The sequence below is a fragment of the Sceloporus occidentalis genome, unplaced genomic scaffold (assembly GCF_023333645.1).
Source record: "Sceloporus occidentalis isolate IW3139 unplaced genomic scaffold, rSceOcc1.0.p SCAF_12, whole genome shotgun sequence".
In the NCBI taxonomy this organism is placed as follows: domain Eukaryota; kingdom Metazoa; phylum Chordata; class Lepidosauria; order Squamata; family Phrynosomatidae; genus Sceloporus; species Sceloporus occidentalis.
Window position 1 is genome coordinate 2,715 of NW_028316992.1, and position 15,403 is coordinate 18,117.

General features: G+C 44.3%; 1 protein-coding gene across 3 annotated transcripts; it reads left to right on the forward strand.

The window, feature by feature from the left end:
• The first annotated feature begins 383 nt into the window (after nt 1-383).
• On the forward strand, nt 384-13,691 carry CIMIP5 (ciliary microtubule inner protein 5). 3 transcript variants are annotated; one of them, XM_089477903.1, is made up of 4 exons: nt 384-553; nt 8,763-8,921; nt 11,107-11,146; nt 13,402-13,691. In XM_089477903.1, exons 1-4 carry the CDS (start codon nt 492-494, stop codon nt 13,591-13,593), a joined length of 453 nt encoding a protein of 150 aa, XP_089334029.1. In that variant the 5' UTR covers nt 384-491; the 3' UTR covers nt 13,594-13,691. The 3 variants fall into 3 exon arrangements, with proteins under 3 accessions (XP_089334029.1, XP_089334027.1, XP_089334026.1); XM_089477901.1 differs by having other exon boundaries at nt 8,760-8,921; nt 13,402-13,689; XM_089477900.1 differs by lacking the exon at nt 384-553 and having other exon boundaries at nt 7,892-8,921.
• The last annotated feature ends 1,712 nt before the right edge of the window (nt 13,692-15,403 follow it).

Below are 15,403 nucleotides of genomic sequence, written 5' to 3' on the forward strand. Positions count from 1 at the left end.
CACACAGGTATATGTTGGATTTACACATGTGTACATCACTCACAAAATACCAGTCTCTGAATTTGGCTATAATGTCTTGACCAGGCCTGTCCACAGCACTGAAGTTTGGAGCATGTTTGTGTCCCAGCCATTCCATCCATGCTGTTTCCGCAACCTACATCAAGTACAGCAAGAGAAAACATCTAAGCACCCTGAAATGCTTGGCATGTAATCTTGAATACTTTTCTTCTGAATAGCTGATTGCAAAGGTCCGCTGTGAAAGGAGAGACACTTTATTGAGAAATGCTGTATACAACCGATCACAAGCCATTTGTTGCTAGAGCAATTTAAAAAGGCTCTTAGGAAGCTTCCGCAAATTCTTTATTCAATGGTAATGTGTTTGAACAGCAAACAGAAGCTGGAGTTGCTATGGTGTAGCCTTTTGCCAACAGGCCCATTTGGTTTTGCTGGAAAAACAATACTTATGGTAGAAGAAGAAGCCGTGCCTTCAGATGGCTTTTCAAAGTCCTTTTTCTAAGACCACAGGTTTGGGACTCCAAGTTCAAGAAAGGAGGTATGTGCAACCATTGATTCAGTTCAGGGAAATATGGTTGATGGTGACATTTCCATGAAAAGTAATATAGAGTGTCGTTTCAGGACAAAGGGCAAAGCTTTAAACCCACTGAAGTGTTTTTAAATTGTAGAAATGTATTGGAAGTGAGTAAAATGAAGCCTGGAACTTTGTGGGACCCAAATGGCTGACCTCCAGTATTTTGGCTAGGAAACAAAATACATACATGCTTTTCACAGATGAGCTGTCAAGAACAGCATCCCAAGAGGAACTCTCTCCCAAGAACAATTTCTATGTACCTTATTGTAGGGAATCTCATGAAGTGGCTTTATTTTTTCATTGAAATTCGTGGTAGCTACAGAATACCAGGTGTAATATTTCAGACTGATAAATCCACCTCTGAGTATTCCTTCCCTAAGAAAACCCTATGAAATTCATGGGTTCATCAAAAGTTGACAGGTAACTTTAAGGCACATACACACACAAACTCGAAGTAATATGGACATTTTTCAAGGTATGAAAGCTCCCAGCTTTCAGTTTCTCCAAAGCACTAGGGTTTCCTGCTTTCAGTTTTGACACAAAATAATGCCCACATAAAGCAAATGATATGGAATGCTAGATAGGCCCTGGGTGTTGTTTTGGCACCAGCGCCCTCTGACAGCAAAGGCTAAATGTGTCACAAAACTACAGTTCCCAGAATTCCATTGCATTGTGATGCCCATTAAAGAGGTGTCACACTGGATTGTTTCTGCAGTGTGGATGCAGCCATAGCAAACTGAAGGTGATCTGTGCTACTATCAGTTAATGAAATATTCTCTTGAAGAGAATGAATGGACAGGTTTCTTTACTTAAGATCAGCTCAGCAGACTTGGGAGTGAAAAAAAGGAATTTTTGCAAGACTTCCAATATTAAAGCTCTCGCTTTTGAATCTCATTAAATGTCTGTTTGCTTGACAAGCAACAAGTACAAAATCCTTTCCATATGAGAGAAACCACTTCTCTCTTTACTTCTTACATATTGATACAATTCTCTACTGATGCTGTCTTCCTTTTACGGTATGTATTTTTAACAGTGTTTATATGCTGCCAAGTTCTCTGGGTGGCTTACGATAACAATGAAAAGAAAATGAAAATGCAGCTGTAAACCAGAAGAACAAGAATTTATAATGAAGCACAAATATATTTCAGCAACAGAAAATAAAAGCGGTGTAGAACCCTCAAGAAAAAACAACCTTGTTTTAAACCAATTTAAAGAGCTTTTTAAAAAGAAAAAAAAAGTTTTTCAAGTCCCTCTAAGGACTGGAATAATGGCCCAAAAAAGCACGCTTCCGGGCATCATTAGCATGCAGCATTTAGATTCCACACATTGTGATGACACTGGAAAGCCAACTTGAAGTCACCTGGCTGTCCAGATGTGGGCTGCTTCATGACACTGTGGCTGCATGGCATTTACATGCCACATGCCACCAGAACATGATGAAGCTGCCATCGGGCCATGGCTGGCAAGGCTGGCTTTTCCCCAGGCAAAAAAGGAGTGAATGGGGCGAAACAGGGGGAAAACAGGCAGAACAGATGGCCCTAAATGGTGACTTGAAGCTGCCCCTTCCAAAGACGGATTGGGGCCATGGCGTGTGGTTGTGATTTTCACATGGCTTATCAGAAATAGTGACCATGAAACAATTTTTGGGCACAAACATTATTTTAAGATAGCATACTCAAGAAATGGTGTTAATATCTTCTGGTGCAAATGGCACAGCTGTTTTGCTCTAAACTAGGGATGGGGAGTGTATGGCCTCTAGATTAAACAAAAAACAGATACTACAATACTATTATTCTGTGCTATTTAATCATGCTGGCTAAGACTGATGGGAGTTGCAGTCCAGCAACATCTAGAAGGCCATGTTCTCTCCCACCCCTTTGTTACAGATCTTCTTTGATTTTTATTCCCATCAAATTCTGCTCTCAGAATAAATATCAAATAATATCAGAATAAATATTTTTTAAAAACCCCAGCATCCATTAAAGGCATGACACATTTATGTCATCTAGTTACTAAAACAGAACAATCGATGAGATGATTTGAGCTTTCCAGATCATAAAGACTGTTTTTTAACTTGAAGAAAATAATCTGAATTAGGTGGTCTTGCAAATAATTTGTGCGGTTTAAACAGAACATTATAGGCACTCCACAGTATAGAAGAGAGATTTATTCAGTATCTTTCAGCTATAGTAGTCTCTTTCAACTGCATGTTTAGCCTTACAGTACCCTCTTGTGGCCAAGATTTGGTTTGCCAAATAGACCTCCCATTGCCCCTTAAAAATAACAAGAAACTACATGTATTTCCATTCCGCTTCAGTCTCTCCATTGATTTTCTGAGGAACTGGATGTGTGCAGTAAACACCTCACATGATTCCACTTTATATGATAGTTCAATGTATTAAGTGAAAACATTTAAATGGCTCACTTGTAAATAACTGCAAACAAACTTCCAAAAAATATTATTTTCTTATAAGGTGATAAATGTTATTCATCATCTTTCATGCACCATTTGTGTATTAGATGTGTTGTGTCATGTGCCCTCCATCCCTGTTATAGACCTACCTGTAATAGCCAGATACAGATCTGTTGTTATTTGCTATCAGCTTGGCTTCAACTTACAGTGACCCTATGAACGAGTGACCTCCAAGACACCCTGTCACCAAAGGCCTTGCTCAGGTATTGCAAACTCGGGGCTGTGGCTTCCATAATTGAATCAACCCAACAGTAATGTGGCCTTCCTTTTTTCCTACTCTCTTCTACTTTGCTGAACATTATTGTCCTTACTTTCTATAAAAAGCAACATAGAGCTGATTAATTAATGCTTTTATTATCTATTTTGTCTCAATGCCTTTGGCATGAACTGGCCACACAGAAATTTAGTAAACTGAGCCTAAAACGAGCACATCATAAGCAGCAAAATGCAAGACTAACACCCTACAATGGCCCATCTTATTTCTTCTATATCATTAAATGATGCTGAAAATAATAACTCAGGAGTGGCCAACACACAGTTTGAAGGCCATATCTGCCTTTACCTTGCTGACTTTGCTGCTCTGTTGCCAAATACAGCAGAAAAGTTCACATTCCAAATTTAAACACAATACTGTATGTTGAAAGCTTGCTCTTTGTTTTTAAGCTTGACATTTATGGGCAGAATATTAAGGCCAGATTTCATGATGCACCACACTGTTTTACCAGTGTGGTATTGTGACCCCTTGTTGCTAAGGCATAAAAGCATCGATATACACAACGAATCCACCAGAAACATTTAAAAATGCAAATGTCAAGGCTTGGTCACTTGACAAAAAAGATGAAAGCAACAGGGATAAGAATGGTGGGGAAAGCCCCACTAATTGCTGGTTGTTTATGTGGCTGTATAAGTTCTCCTTTTGCTTCAAGAATCTTTTCCAGTGGTCTACCAATTTTTGACAGGCCTTGGTAACCAACCAGGCACTTTTAATGGTCGATAGTGATGGCTGGATGTGCTTGGGAGGCGCCTTCCATTTTCTGATAATGTAATTCTGAGATGGTGTATTGTGTTTGAGGAGAAAATAGTGTACTGTATAGTTTTTTGTGGGTTTTTCGGGCTATGTGGCCATTTTCTGGAAGAGATTATTCCTGATGTTTTGCCAGACTGGGTCAGCCAGAAAAATCTGCAGATATAAACCACCCTGGACATAAAATGCTGCTTGAAAACACTTAAATTCTGGACCATGCCAACAACTATCAGGTCAGAATGCGCAAGGCAGCCATTGAAATCCACAAACATCTGGACAACTTCAACCGAAAAGAAGAAACCCTTAAAGTAACCAAAGTTTGGCTACCAGTCCTGAAAAACACCAAAATCAAGACCCAACAAGTGCAAATGACAACCAGCCAGCAGACAATGGATCACTAATTGAATAGAGCCCCTCAGGCCTTGCCATTCAACAACAGACTAACACAAAGATCAACATGTAAATCACTTCCTCTCAACCAAGGGTCACACAATATATACACCTCACTCACCTCCATGCCAGCATTCTCTGAACATGCCAACCACAAATGCTGGCAAAACATCAGGAATAAACTCTTCCAGAACATGGCCTCATAGCCCGAAAACCCCACAAAAAACTATGGATGATGGCTATGAAAACCTTTGCCTCCACAGTGTACTGTATCTTTACATTTGTCAGCATGCCCTCCAACATGTTACAGATGAAAAGGGGGACACATGTGATCAAGGAAGTTCAGGGTGTGGTCAAAATGGCAAAAGCTATTAAAGAAGACACAAGGTAGGTGAGGCTGCAGTAGTTTGCTTTTGCCTGAGCTTAAAGAGAAGATTCTGTCCCATTCTCATCTCCCTGCTGAGTTAATTGAGAGCAAACTAATTTTGCACTTCAAGCTCAGTTTACAGCAACTGAAGGAGAAAAGTGGGAGGAGGAAAGGGAAACCTGGCCATTTTAAAAGCAGCTGAAATGGTGGGATGATAGAGGACAGGGATGGTATTTGCAAATATATGTGGCCTTCTCTCTGAATGTACATCAAACATCAGTTAACTAAGTAGTCTGGAACAGTCCCCTGTCTCCATGTTTCTGATATCTTTTACAGCCAGGAAAATTTCACCAAAGTTGGGCAATTTGTGGTCCTCCGGGTGTCATTGTCTGTAACTTCCATCATCCCTAGACACCATATTGAACTCTGGTAGGAGTTTAAAGTCCAACAACCAAAGCTTGTCAAAGTACACTGTAGCAAGGGGAATAGTTCTCAGACCTTTTACCCTAGCAACCCCCTTTACAACTACATGCAGACATCACGCCCTCCCCAATCCCTGCTGGATGTCGTATATGAATAAAAACATTTTGTTTGTTTAGTGTTTGTATTTTTGTTCAGATATCCATGTATATTCATATTTGAACATTTTGTAAGGAAATAGCTCTCCTCCTACTTCAGGCAGAAGCTTGACGCACCCTTCTTGCCTTTCTCCTAACCCCCTGCCCCCAGACAGAAAGGAGGAGGAGGGATCAAGGCCCCCAAGTTTCATGCCCCCTTGAGCAGCTCTTGATACACATGTCCCTGGGGTCCTGCTTCACGGTTTGAGGACCACTGGGCTAGAGGAATCTTTGAGGTTTTGTCCCCCCAAAAAAACCTTTGCCTTGGTCAATAACAACTGCAGGTCACAGCGTCCCCATCTCTACTTTATAAAAAAAATATTTGAAAACTGACCAGTGCCCTTGTCTGGAAAGGAGAAAATATCTTAAAGGTATTTGTCCAAGCAGAAGTGGGTTGATTTGAGTATGTGGGTGCATGCTTGCATATACATATGTCCAGAGCTGGTATTTCATGGAATCTGTTGTAGGGTTGCCATATCCCGCCGGGGGGCGGGACAATCCCGGTTTGGGCGGTGCTGTCCCGGTCCCGGCCCGGTTTGGGGCCCAAACCGGGACGGCCCCGCCCACCGCGGCCACCTCAGGCCCCGCGGCGGCTCCAAGGCCTTGCTGAGGCCTGGGAAGGCTCTCCGCGGTTGGAGCTCCAGCCGCGGAGACGCTCCCTCCCAGGCCCCAGCGAGGCCTTGGAGGCAGCTCCGCGGTCGGAGCTCCGACCGCGGGGTCCTCAAGGCCTCCACGAGGCCAGGGAGGAGGAGGAGGCCGCTTCCCACTGCGGCGATCGCCGCGATGAGGAGCAGCCTCCACCTCTTTCCCGGCCTGGGAGCCGGCCTAGGAGGAAGCCTGGCACCGCAGAGATCGCTGCGATGTCAGGCTTCCCCCCGCCCTTCTCGGCCTGGGAGACAGCCTAGGCTCCCTCTCAGGCCGAGAGGAGGAGGAGGAAGCCTGGCACCGCGGAGATCTCTGCGATGCCAGGCTTCCCCCCGCCCTTCTCGGCCTGGGAGACAGCCTAGGCTCCCTCTCAGGCCGGGAGGAGGAGGAGGAAGCCTGGCACCGCGGAGATCTCCGCGATGCCAGGCTTCCCCCCGCCCTTCTCGGCCTGGGAGACAGCCTAGGCTCCCTCTCAGGCCGAGAGGAGGAGGAGGAAGCCTGGCACCGCAGAGATCTCCGCGATGCCAGGCTTCCCCCCGCCCTTCTCGGCCTGGGAGACAGCCTAGGCTCCCTCTCAGGCCGAGAGGAGGAGGAGGAAGCCTGGCACCGCGGAGATCTCTGCGATGCCAGGCTTCCCCCCGCCCTTCTCGGCCTGGGAGACAGCCTAGGCTCCCTCTCAGGCCGAGAGGAGGAGGAGGAAGCCTGGCACCGCGGAGATCTCCGCGATGCCAGGCTTCCCCCCGCCTTTCTCGGCCTGGGAGCCGGCCTAGGCTCCCTCTCAGGCCGGGAAGAGGAGGAGGAAGCCTGGCACCGCGGAGATCTCCGCGATGCCAGGCTTCCCCCCGCCCTTCTCGGCCTGGGAGACAGCCTAGGCTCCCTCTCAGGCCGAGAGGAGGAGGAGGAAGCCTGGCACCGTGGCGATCGCCGCGATGCCAGGCTTCCCCCCGCCCTTCTCGGCCTGGGAGACAGCCTAGGCTCCCTCTCAGGCCGGGAGGAGGAGGAGGAAGCCTGGCACCGCGGAGATCTCCGCGATGCCAGGCTTCCCCCCGCCCTTCTCGGCCTGGGAGACAGCCTAGGCTCCCTCTCAGGCCGAGAGGAGGAGGAGGAAGCCTGGCACCGTGGCGATCGCCGCGATGCCAGGCTTCCCCCCGCCCTTCTCGGCCTGGGAGACAGCCTAGGCTCCCTCTCAGGCCGAGAGGAGGAGGAGGAAGCCTGGCACCGCAGAGATCTCCGCGATGCCAGGCTTCCCCCCGCCCTTCTCGGCCTGGGAGACAGCCTAGGCTCCCTCTCAGGCCGAGAGGAGGAGGAGGAAGCCTGGCACCGCAGAGATCTCCGCGATGCCAGGCTTCCCCCCGCCCTTCTCGGCCTGGGAGACAGCCTAGGCTCCCTCTCAGGCCGAGAGGAGGAGGAGGAGGACAAGGTTTAAAAATCTAGGACTTTTTTTTTTAATTTCCTAGCCAGGAAATAAAAAAAAAAATGTCCTACATTTTCAAACCTTGTCCTACATTTGTCCCGGTTTCGAGGTCCTCCATTATGGCAACCCTAGTTTTGAGTCAAGGGCAATATCCAGAAAATGACAAGATAAGGAGAGGATTTAATGTCACTACCTATTTTAAAATAGACTGTGTGATGCTGTGGTTTCAGTGTTGTACTGGAGACCAGGTTTCGAATCCCCACTAGGCCATGGAAACTCACTGGGTCACCTTGGACAAGTTGCACTTTCTCGGCCTCAGAGGGAGGCAATGGCAAACCCACTCTGAATAAATCTTGCCAAGAAAACCCCATAATAGGCTCACTTTAGGGTCGCCATAAGTGAGAAATGACTTGAAAGGCACACAACAGCATCTATTTTTAAAATCCCAGCACACTCAAAAGTCTAGCCTCCAGCTGTTGTCTTTCTTGGGTACATCCTGCCTTCTGTCTGTGATGAATATTCATGACAAAGCCTGTCTGGTTTCCAATGGAGACAGTAAACACCAGGAAAGCCTGGGCCCTCTTGAGTGTTTTGTTTCAGCTCTGCAAGCAGAAGAAAAGCCAACCGTAGTCCAGGAAAAATGCCCTGTAGTACTACCTACAATAACAGACTCTTGTTACACATTCAGCGGATGTTCTGGAGATCCCTAAAGCGATGTGGCCATTAGGAAGCACACATCTTTCAGGGAAGGAAATGCAAAACGCACTACAGAAAGCTGATAACCAAAGCCTTCCAACAATAATATATCTGGCTTAAAACACACACACACACACACACACACACACAATTTATTACACTACATCTTGCCTTCATGCATTCTACAAACTTATTAACTTAACAAAATAATGTGGGGCCATCCGGCTAGTATGTGACCCAAACTTGTTCAGGAAATCACAGAATTTTGTCACACAGTTGCCAGAAATGGTGCCTATTGGGCACTGGAGCTTTTTGTACACTTCTTGGACATGCTTTCTGTATTTGATTAAATACCTTAGGGAAAATGTTGGGCAAGGCAGTTGTGAATGTTTAGAATCTTGCTAACACTACGTGGTGGAGAAAGCACATACAGGATGGGGAGCAAAGCAAATGGACTCAGGAGAACAACATCAGCAGGGTACCGGTCACCAGCTAGCAACCCAGTAGGGGATTTAACCTCATCTTCATCTCCTTCACTGAACAGCAGCCAGTCTGGAAGGACTTTTCTTGCCACTACACAGAGCTCATTGAAACCATCCAGCAAAACCCAGGGAGAAGAGAAAGATGCCCTGGATCAGGATCAGGTTCGACAAGACAAGGTTTGGAGAGAGTTTGTGGAGGCTGAAAGACGGGCAACAAAATATTGGTGAGTAACTCAACACTGTTCTTCAATTATGTGCTTCTGTACAACTATATTTCAACTTGTGTTAAAATGTGTGTGTTGAGTCAAGCCTGCCCATGACTGACCTAGTCATGCTTGTGCCATGGTTATCTTCAGATTGTTGTATCTGTCTGTCTATTCTCTGGGCTGTAAGCTGACTTCTTACGCTATTTTGTTCCTATGCAAAGATCATATCTGTGTAGCAAGGGGCAAAGAAGAGCAGTGGCCTTACACAGCTGCAGGTGGAAGGTAGATCAGAATTGAATGGTGTGCCATGCGTTATTTGCAGGCTAGCAATGATTTGGATTTCTGCTTATCCAAACACAAAAATGTTCCTTTCCTGCACACATATTAAATCAGGCTGTTCAAAAACTCAGCTGTATTATTAGCTCAAGTGTAAATGTGTACTTGTGCATGCCAGTCATGTCATGTATGTGTATGTTTTATGGAGAGCAGTGGGTAAATGACTTTGTCCATCATTCTGGTTCCAACTCCACCTGCTAGCTGAACCCCATTGCTTTGTACCTGGGTTTGGTTAATAGCTCTAGGATGCACTAACTCTGTCCAGGGGATATTTCTGATTGTTGCTGGGCAATAGTGAACTTTAACAGTCTTGGCCTGTGACTTCTGCAAACTGAGGCGGGTTACAGACCGCCCTCAAGCAGCCGTTTTCCTGCCGCCGCCATTCGCTGTGGAGGTAAGCCCCAGCGGCCAGACCGCGAGGCTTCCCGGCGCAGTGAAAAAGGAGCGCCGAAATGGCGCTCCTTTTCAAAATGCGGAAGTGGCGCGGCGAGGGGCGAAGTGCGCCCTCGTGGCGTCACTTACGCCGCGACACGTCTGGACGCTATGCATCCAAGACGTCAAAATGGCAGCACTCATGTGGATGGGCGCTGCCATTAAGGACGTGCTCTGCGCGTACTAGGAAGAAGGGCCGTGATGAAGGTAAGACCCTTCCTAACCCTAATACGGCCCTTCATAACCCTAGTACATGCGGAGCGCGTACTTTATGGCGGTCTGTAACCCGCCTGAGTGTGCTTTGGAACAAGATACAGATGTCTTTGCCATGCACACTGTATATCAATTAATCCCACTGATAAAAAAATGCTATGTTGTAGACTCCCTTCCCAGTTGTGCATGAAGTTCTGCCGGGTATATATGCTGGCTTCTAGTTCCATCCGTATGAGGCTCTGTGTGTATGAAGAACTTCTCCCTTAACCAAACTGAAAGGCACAACCTTTGCGGATATGGATTGTCTGCTGGCTTTCCATGCCTACAAGGGACTACTTCAAACATTGCTTAGGCTAAGCCTTGGGCTCTTTTCTGATCAAAAGAGCTGCGTTTGTAGGACTTACACAGCACAGTCCTAGACATGGAGTTTAATGGAACTTAGGACATTCAGTTTCATTGCAATCGCATTATAAAAGAAAACAAAAACATACCAGTTTAGAAGCATTCAATTATTGCATGTTTGCAATTGCATGAAGGTACCTTTTGGCCATCGACAGTCCTTCATACACTTCCGCACTCCTCCTTGACCCCGCCTTCCTGCTTTATGCCCTGCCCAGTGTGCCTTTTTGAGGTTTTTAAAAATTATTTTTAATGCAGTTCTGGAGTTATGCTAATGCAATTTAATTACAAAAAAGAAATAGGGGGGAAAAGGAAAACAGCCTGCTTGGAAATAGTGAGGGGGATGGGGGACAGGAGAGAAGAGAAAAGAAAACACTGACTCCACATGGCTGCCAATATTGGAACTGTCACAGAAAGGATGTTTAATACCAGTGGAGTGATGGAAACGCAGTGCAATTGGGAGCTTATTGACAGATTTTATATGGTAATGAAAAGCAACACTCTAACATTGTTTCACAACCACAGCAGTGATGAGATGGTGACATCATGCAATATTTTCAAAAACACTGCTTTCCAACTTTAATTGTGATCTCAAAACCTCATGTGATAATGTCCTTACTCTCAGGTAAGTGGAGGCAGGATTGCAGGCTCCATTGGTCTTTCTATGGTGTATGGTTAGGACAACAGGGACTATGAAAAGCAGTCCTCTCCTTTAGTGAGATGTATATTTCGTCTGGATGCTTTAATGGCCACTTCAATTTTTATATGTTTCATATTATACTTGGTTAACCAAACTACAACACGATTTCCTTTTATCCTACAGGTACCAGAACTGGAGTTTTCTAAAGGATTATGATCCTATGGTAAGTTACAAATTCACCTGTTAGAGTATATCTGCCAAACCTCCTTTTTTAAAAAAAATTACTTAGGGGCCCATAGTTAATAAAACTGAGGAGGAATAGCTGTAAGGTTTGGAGTAGATTTGTCACACCTTGAAAGTAGCATTCTTCATCCAAACTGTAATAGGTTTTTCAAGACAGAATTGTCATGGATGATGAACATGGGATGCTCGGTAGGGTTGAGCCTTAACTGACAGAGTTGTCTTAGGGGCAGAGGACTAACTGGCACTGCCAAAATATATATTTGTATAGGGGTGCTATAGTGGGCTTAGGCAATTTGTGGTGCTCCAGAGGGGCTATAGTGTCAATCAAACCTACCTAATGTAGCCGATGGTGGGAGATAAAGGGGATGATGTATGTAACAACACCTGGAAGACCATGTTTTGCACACCCATCCCACTAGAGACTGAACCTTGGACCTTCTGTGGACAAAGCATTTGTTCTACCACTGAGTTACAGGTCAAATGCAGGTGATTTGATGCTTTGGTCCCTGGCTTGTTTGCATAGATAACTACAGTAGGATATACGGCGGACAACCCAACCTGAATCTACAGAGTTAATGCAGTTTGCTTTAAGTGCCATGTCTCAATGCTATGGAATTCTGGAATTAGTAGTTTTCTGAGCTATTAAGCCTTCTATGTCAGAGAGCCCTGGTCCAAATTACAAATCCCAGGATTTCATAGGAGGCAGCCATGACAGTTAGGATAGTGTCAAACTGTTAAATTAATTCAATCTGCAATTTCATTTCCACCTCACATTGGAAGCTCATTATGGGACCTGACTTGACTTAAAGCACTAAGAAAATGGCAGTCTCTATATCTGCTGAATACCTAAACACCCTAAAGGCACCAGCTCCTGCCTGATCATGGAAGCTAAGTATAGTGATCCCTGGTTAATGCTTGGAAGGGAGGCCACCAATGAATACCTGGTGCTGTGGGCTATATTTCAGAGGAAGGAATGGCAAAACAATCTTGTAGTATTCCTTGCCCAAGGAAACCCTATGGAATTCATGAGGTCACCATAAGTTGACAGGCAATTTGAAAGTGCCAAGCAGGAGATTCAAATTAGGTGGTATGCTAGGTTTAAAAAGGTCAGCTGAAGCAAATTGTGTAACCTTGTGCTATGCGGCAGCTGTTCTCCCCATAGTGAAATCCTTCTTGGATACTGTAAATCTTCCTTCTTTGATGATAAATCCTTCCCTGTGCAGTTGATTGTGGTATTTTCTACAGGAAGTTAAAAAATAGCTATGTCTTCCGTAAACAAATGTAGGACAACTAATCCATTTTAGGAGTACTAAAATGTGAGAAAAAGAGTCTGTGGTTTCAACTTCTTCCAGAACTCTTTCATCAGCCATGAAAGTACAAAAATTCAGGTGGAAAAGAGGAAGCAAAGAATCAAAATGTTTGGACTGGTGCACTGGCCATTGTCTTTGGAGGTTGTCACACGGGGAAAAGGAGGGGAGCAATGCGGATCGCTCTCCTCTTATCTCGTGATTGTGTGAAGATTATTGTATGATGTCGTGCTTATCCTGTCCTTCTCCCATCTTTATGCCATCCTTATCATGCAATTGCACAAAGATTATCACACGATGTTGTGCTTATCCCATCCTTCTCCAGTCAGTGAAGTGGAATGGCCCTGTCACTTTGTATTAATGGAAACTCTCATTAATACAAAGTGACAGGCCATTCTACTTCACTGACAGGAGAAGGACGGGATAAACATGACACAATAAGGACGGGAGTGCTCTGCTTTGTTTCCACCTTTCCCCCAGTGTGATAAGCTCCCTCATTTCTGAACCTGCAACATGGTTACAGAAAGCTCAAAGATATATTCCAAAAGAAGTGAGATAGTTTCATGGAAGACAGATCTGCTGATGGCTATTAAATTAGTGTTCTATTTAGAAATGTTGTATTTCTAATTACAAGTTGCTTGGGATAAATAACAGCATACAGCCCCCACTATTCCTGTGAATGCCTTATTGGCCTCCACTTGGTCACTGTCAAATACAAAATCCTGCTGAATTCCTCAGAGCTTGGAAATGTTCCTGGCCATGCTGGATGGAGTGCTCTAGGAGTTGCAATCCAAAAGCTACTTTTTGTCATACTTTTTTTGTCAATTTTAGTTAACCTGGAACTGACTGATTGTAATATGAGCATAGATCTGTTTTCCATTAGACATAGGTTTAAAGACATAAATAACTTGTTGTTCCTTTTTTTCAGGGCAAGAAAAAGGAGCGTGAGCCATTCCCTGAGTACATGTCACTATTCTCAGACAGAATTCCCAACACCACCAGCCATATGATTGGCAGCAGAATGAATACTGACCTTGGTAAAACATTGGTAAAAATGGATTTCTTCCTCAACTATGGCAGAAGGAAAAAGAAACTTGGGCAGGAGCTCCAGACTTCCTAGAATAAAAAAGCAATCTTCTTGCTAAAAAGAATATACTGCTCGCTTTGTAAAACAGTAAAATAGTACTGACAAAATTATGTTGCTCTACTTCATATGCCAAATTTACAGATACTGGCCAATGATTGCACAAGTTCTACCCAAATAAGGTATCTAGAAATTTAAAGCTGATTCCAAAGCTTGCTAATGTGATGCTGGGAACATGAATTTGGGTCAGATCTTAAATAGGACAAAACAGAACAGCTGACACACGTGGATACAAATGTAGAATTACCTACTATGATTTAAATAGAAACATAATACATCTCACATATAATGGGGAAGACTGTGTTCAGCTGACTTCTGTGTGTGCTAACTTTCCCATCTGGGTGTTGCTAACAGTAATCCTTGCTGTGTTCCCTTCTTATTGATCTTTAAACCATATTCAGACTGGACAGATCATTGAACCAAAGGCAGCCTTAGATGACACATAACCACTCTAGTTCCTTCTAATGTAAACATTTCAGCTTTCAATATTTTTTAAGACATTAAATAGTGCTCCATCGCATTCCCCAAACTCAAGATGCACAGATTATGAGGTCCAGCATTATTGAATCAATAGCACTTTAGTAGTTATGTGTGGTCTACAAACACTCAAGAGTAAATTTTGTCATCTGCTCACCCCACAGTGGCCACCATTGCAGATTACACTTTCATTGATTATACTGGCCAAAGGCAACTTTTAGAATGATGTTGTTGTTGTGTGCCTTTAAATCATTTCTGGCTTCTGGAGACCCTAAGGTGATCACAGAGGTTTCCTGCCATGATTTTTTCAGCCTTTGCTTTCCTCTGAGGATGAAAGAGGGTGACTTGTCCAAGGTCACCCATTGGATTTCCATGGATGAGCGGGGAACTCAAACTGGTCTCCAGATTCATCATCCAATGCTCAAACCACTGTGCTACACATGTTGCCTCCAGGTGATATACTGACCTGTAAGGGAACATGAAATTTAGTGGTTTATGCAGATGAGAATTTATCTAGAGAAATAATTTGATTCAACATTATGGTGGGCTTCAGGTTTGACCTTGTGTTCTGCAGAAGCCAGTGTAGGGAACAGAATACATAGATGACATCCTGAGGAAATGCTGCTGGCAAGGAGGCTGGCTGGTGATTTTCTGAACAGCTTGAGCTGCCATATGTTGCCACTTCTACCATGTTTTAGCAGATGATTGTTTAGTGGCATAGAAACATGGAAATGCAGTATTAACAACAATAATATTAAATTAGAGGGTGATGGAGGACAGGATTCTAATGAAGATGGCAATATTGCTCTGATGTACTTGACCTACTAAATAAAGAAATATGGAAGGTCAAGTATACTGGAGCAAGATTGCCATCTTGATTAGAGTCCTGTCCTCCATCACCCTCTAATTAAATATCATTGTTGTTGTGTTGCATTTCCATGTTTCCATACTACTAAACAATATGACAATAAATATGGAATACAAAATGCTTGCCAACAGACTGGAAGTGCTCAATATACATCACCATCCACAAAAAAGGAGACACAAAAGACTGCAGCAACTATAGGACCATAGCACTAATCTCCCGCACAAGCAAACGTACACTTAAAATTCTGCAACACAGACTCCAATCGCATATGAAGAGAGAAATCCCAGAGGTGCAAGCAGGGTTCAGGAAAGGCAGACACACTAGAGACCACATTGCAACAAACATTGCCTAATGGAGCATCCCAAAAAATTCTAAAAGAAAATCAGCATGTGCTTTATAGACTATAGCAAAGCCTTTGACTGCATTGATCATGAAAAGCTA

Excerpts from the sequence above, each read along its gene's own strand:
- CIMIP5 (XM_089477900.1), top strand. The coding sequence starts at position 8,602 with ATGTTTAGAATCTTGCTAACACTACGTGGTGGAGAAAGCACATACAGG. Across the intron at positions 8,922-11,106 it reads AGACGGGCAACAAAATATTG|GTACCAGAACTGGAGTTTTC; the intron begins GTGAGTAACTCA and ends TTTATCCTACAG. Across the intron at positions 11,147-13,401 it reads TAAAGGATTATGATCCTATG|GGCAAGAAAAAGGAGCGTGA; the intron begins GTAAGTTACAAA and ends CCTTTTTTTCAG.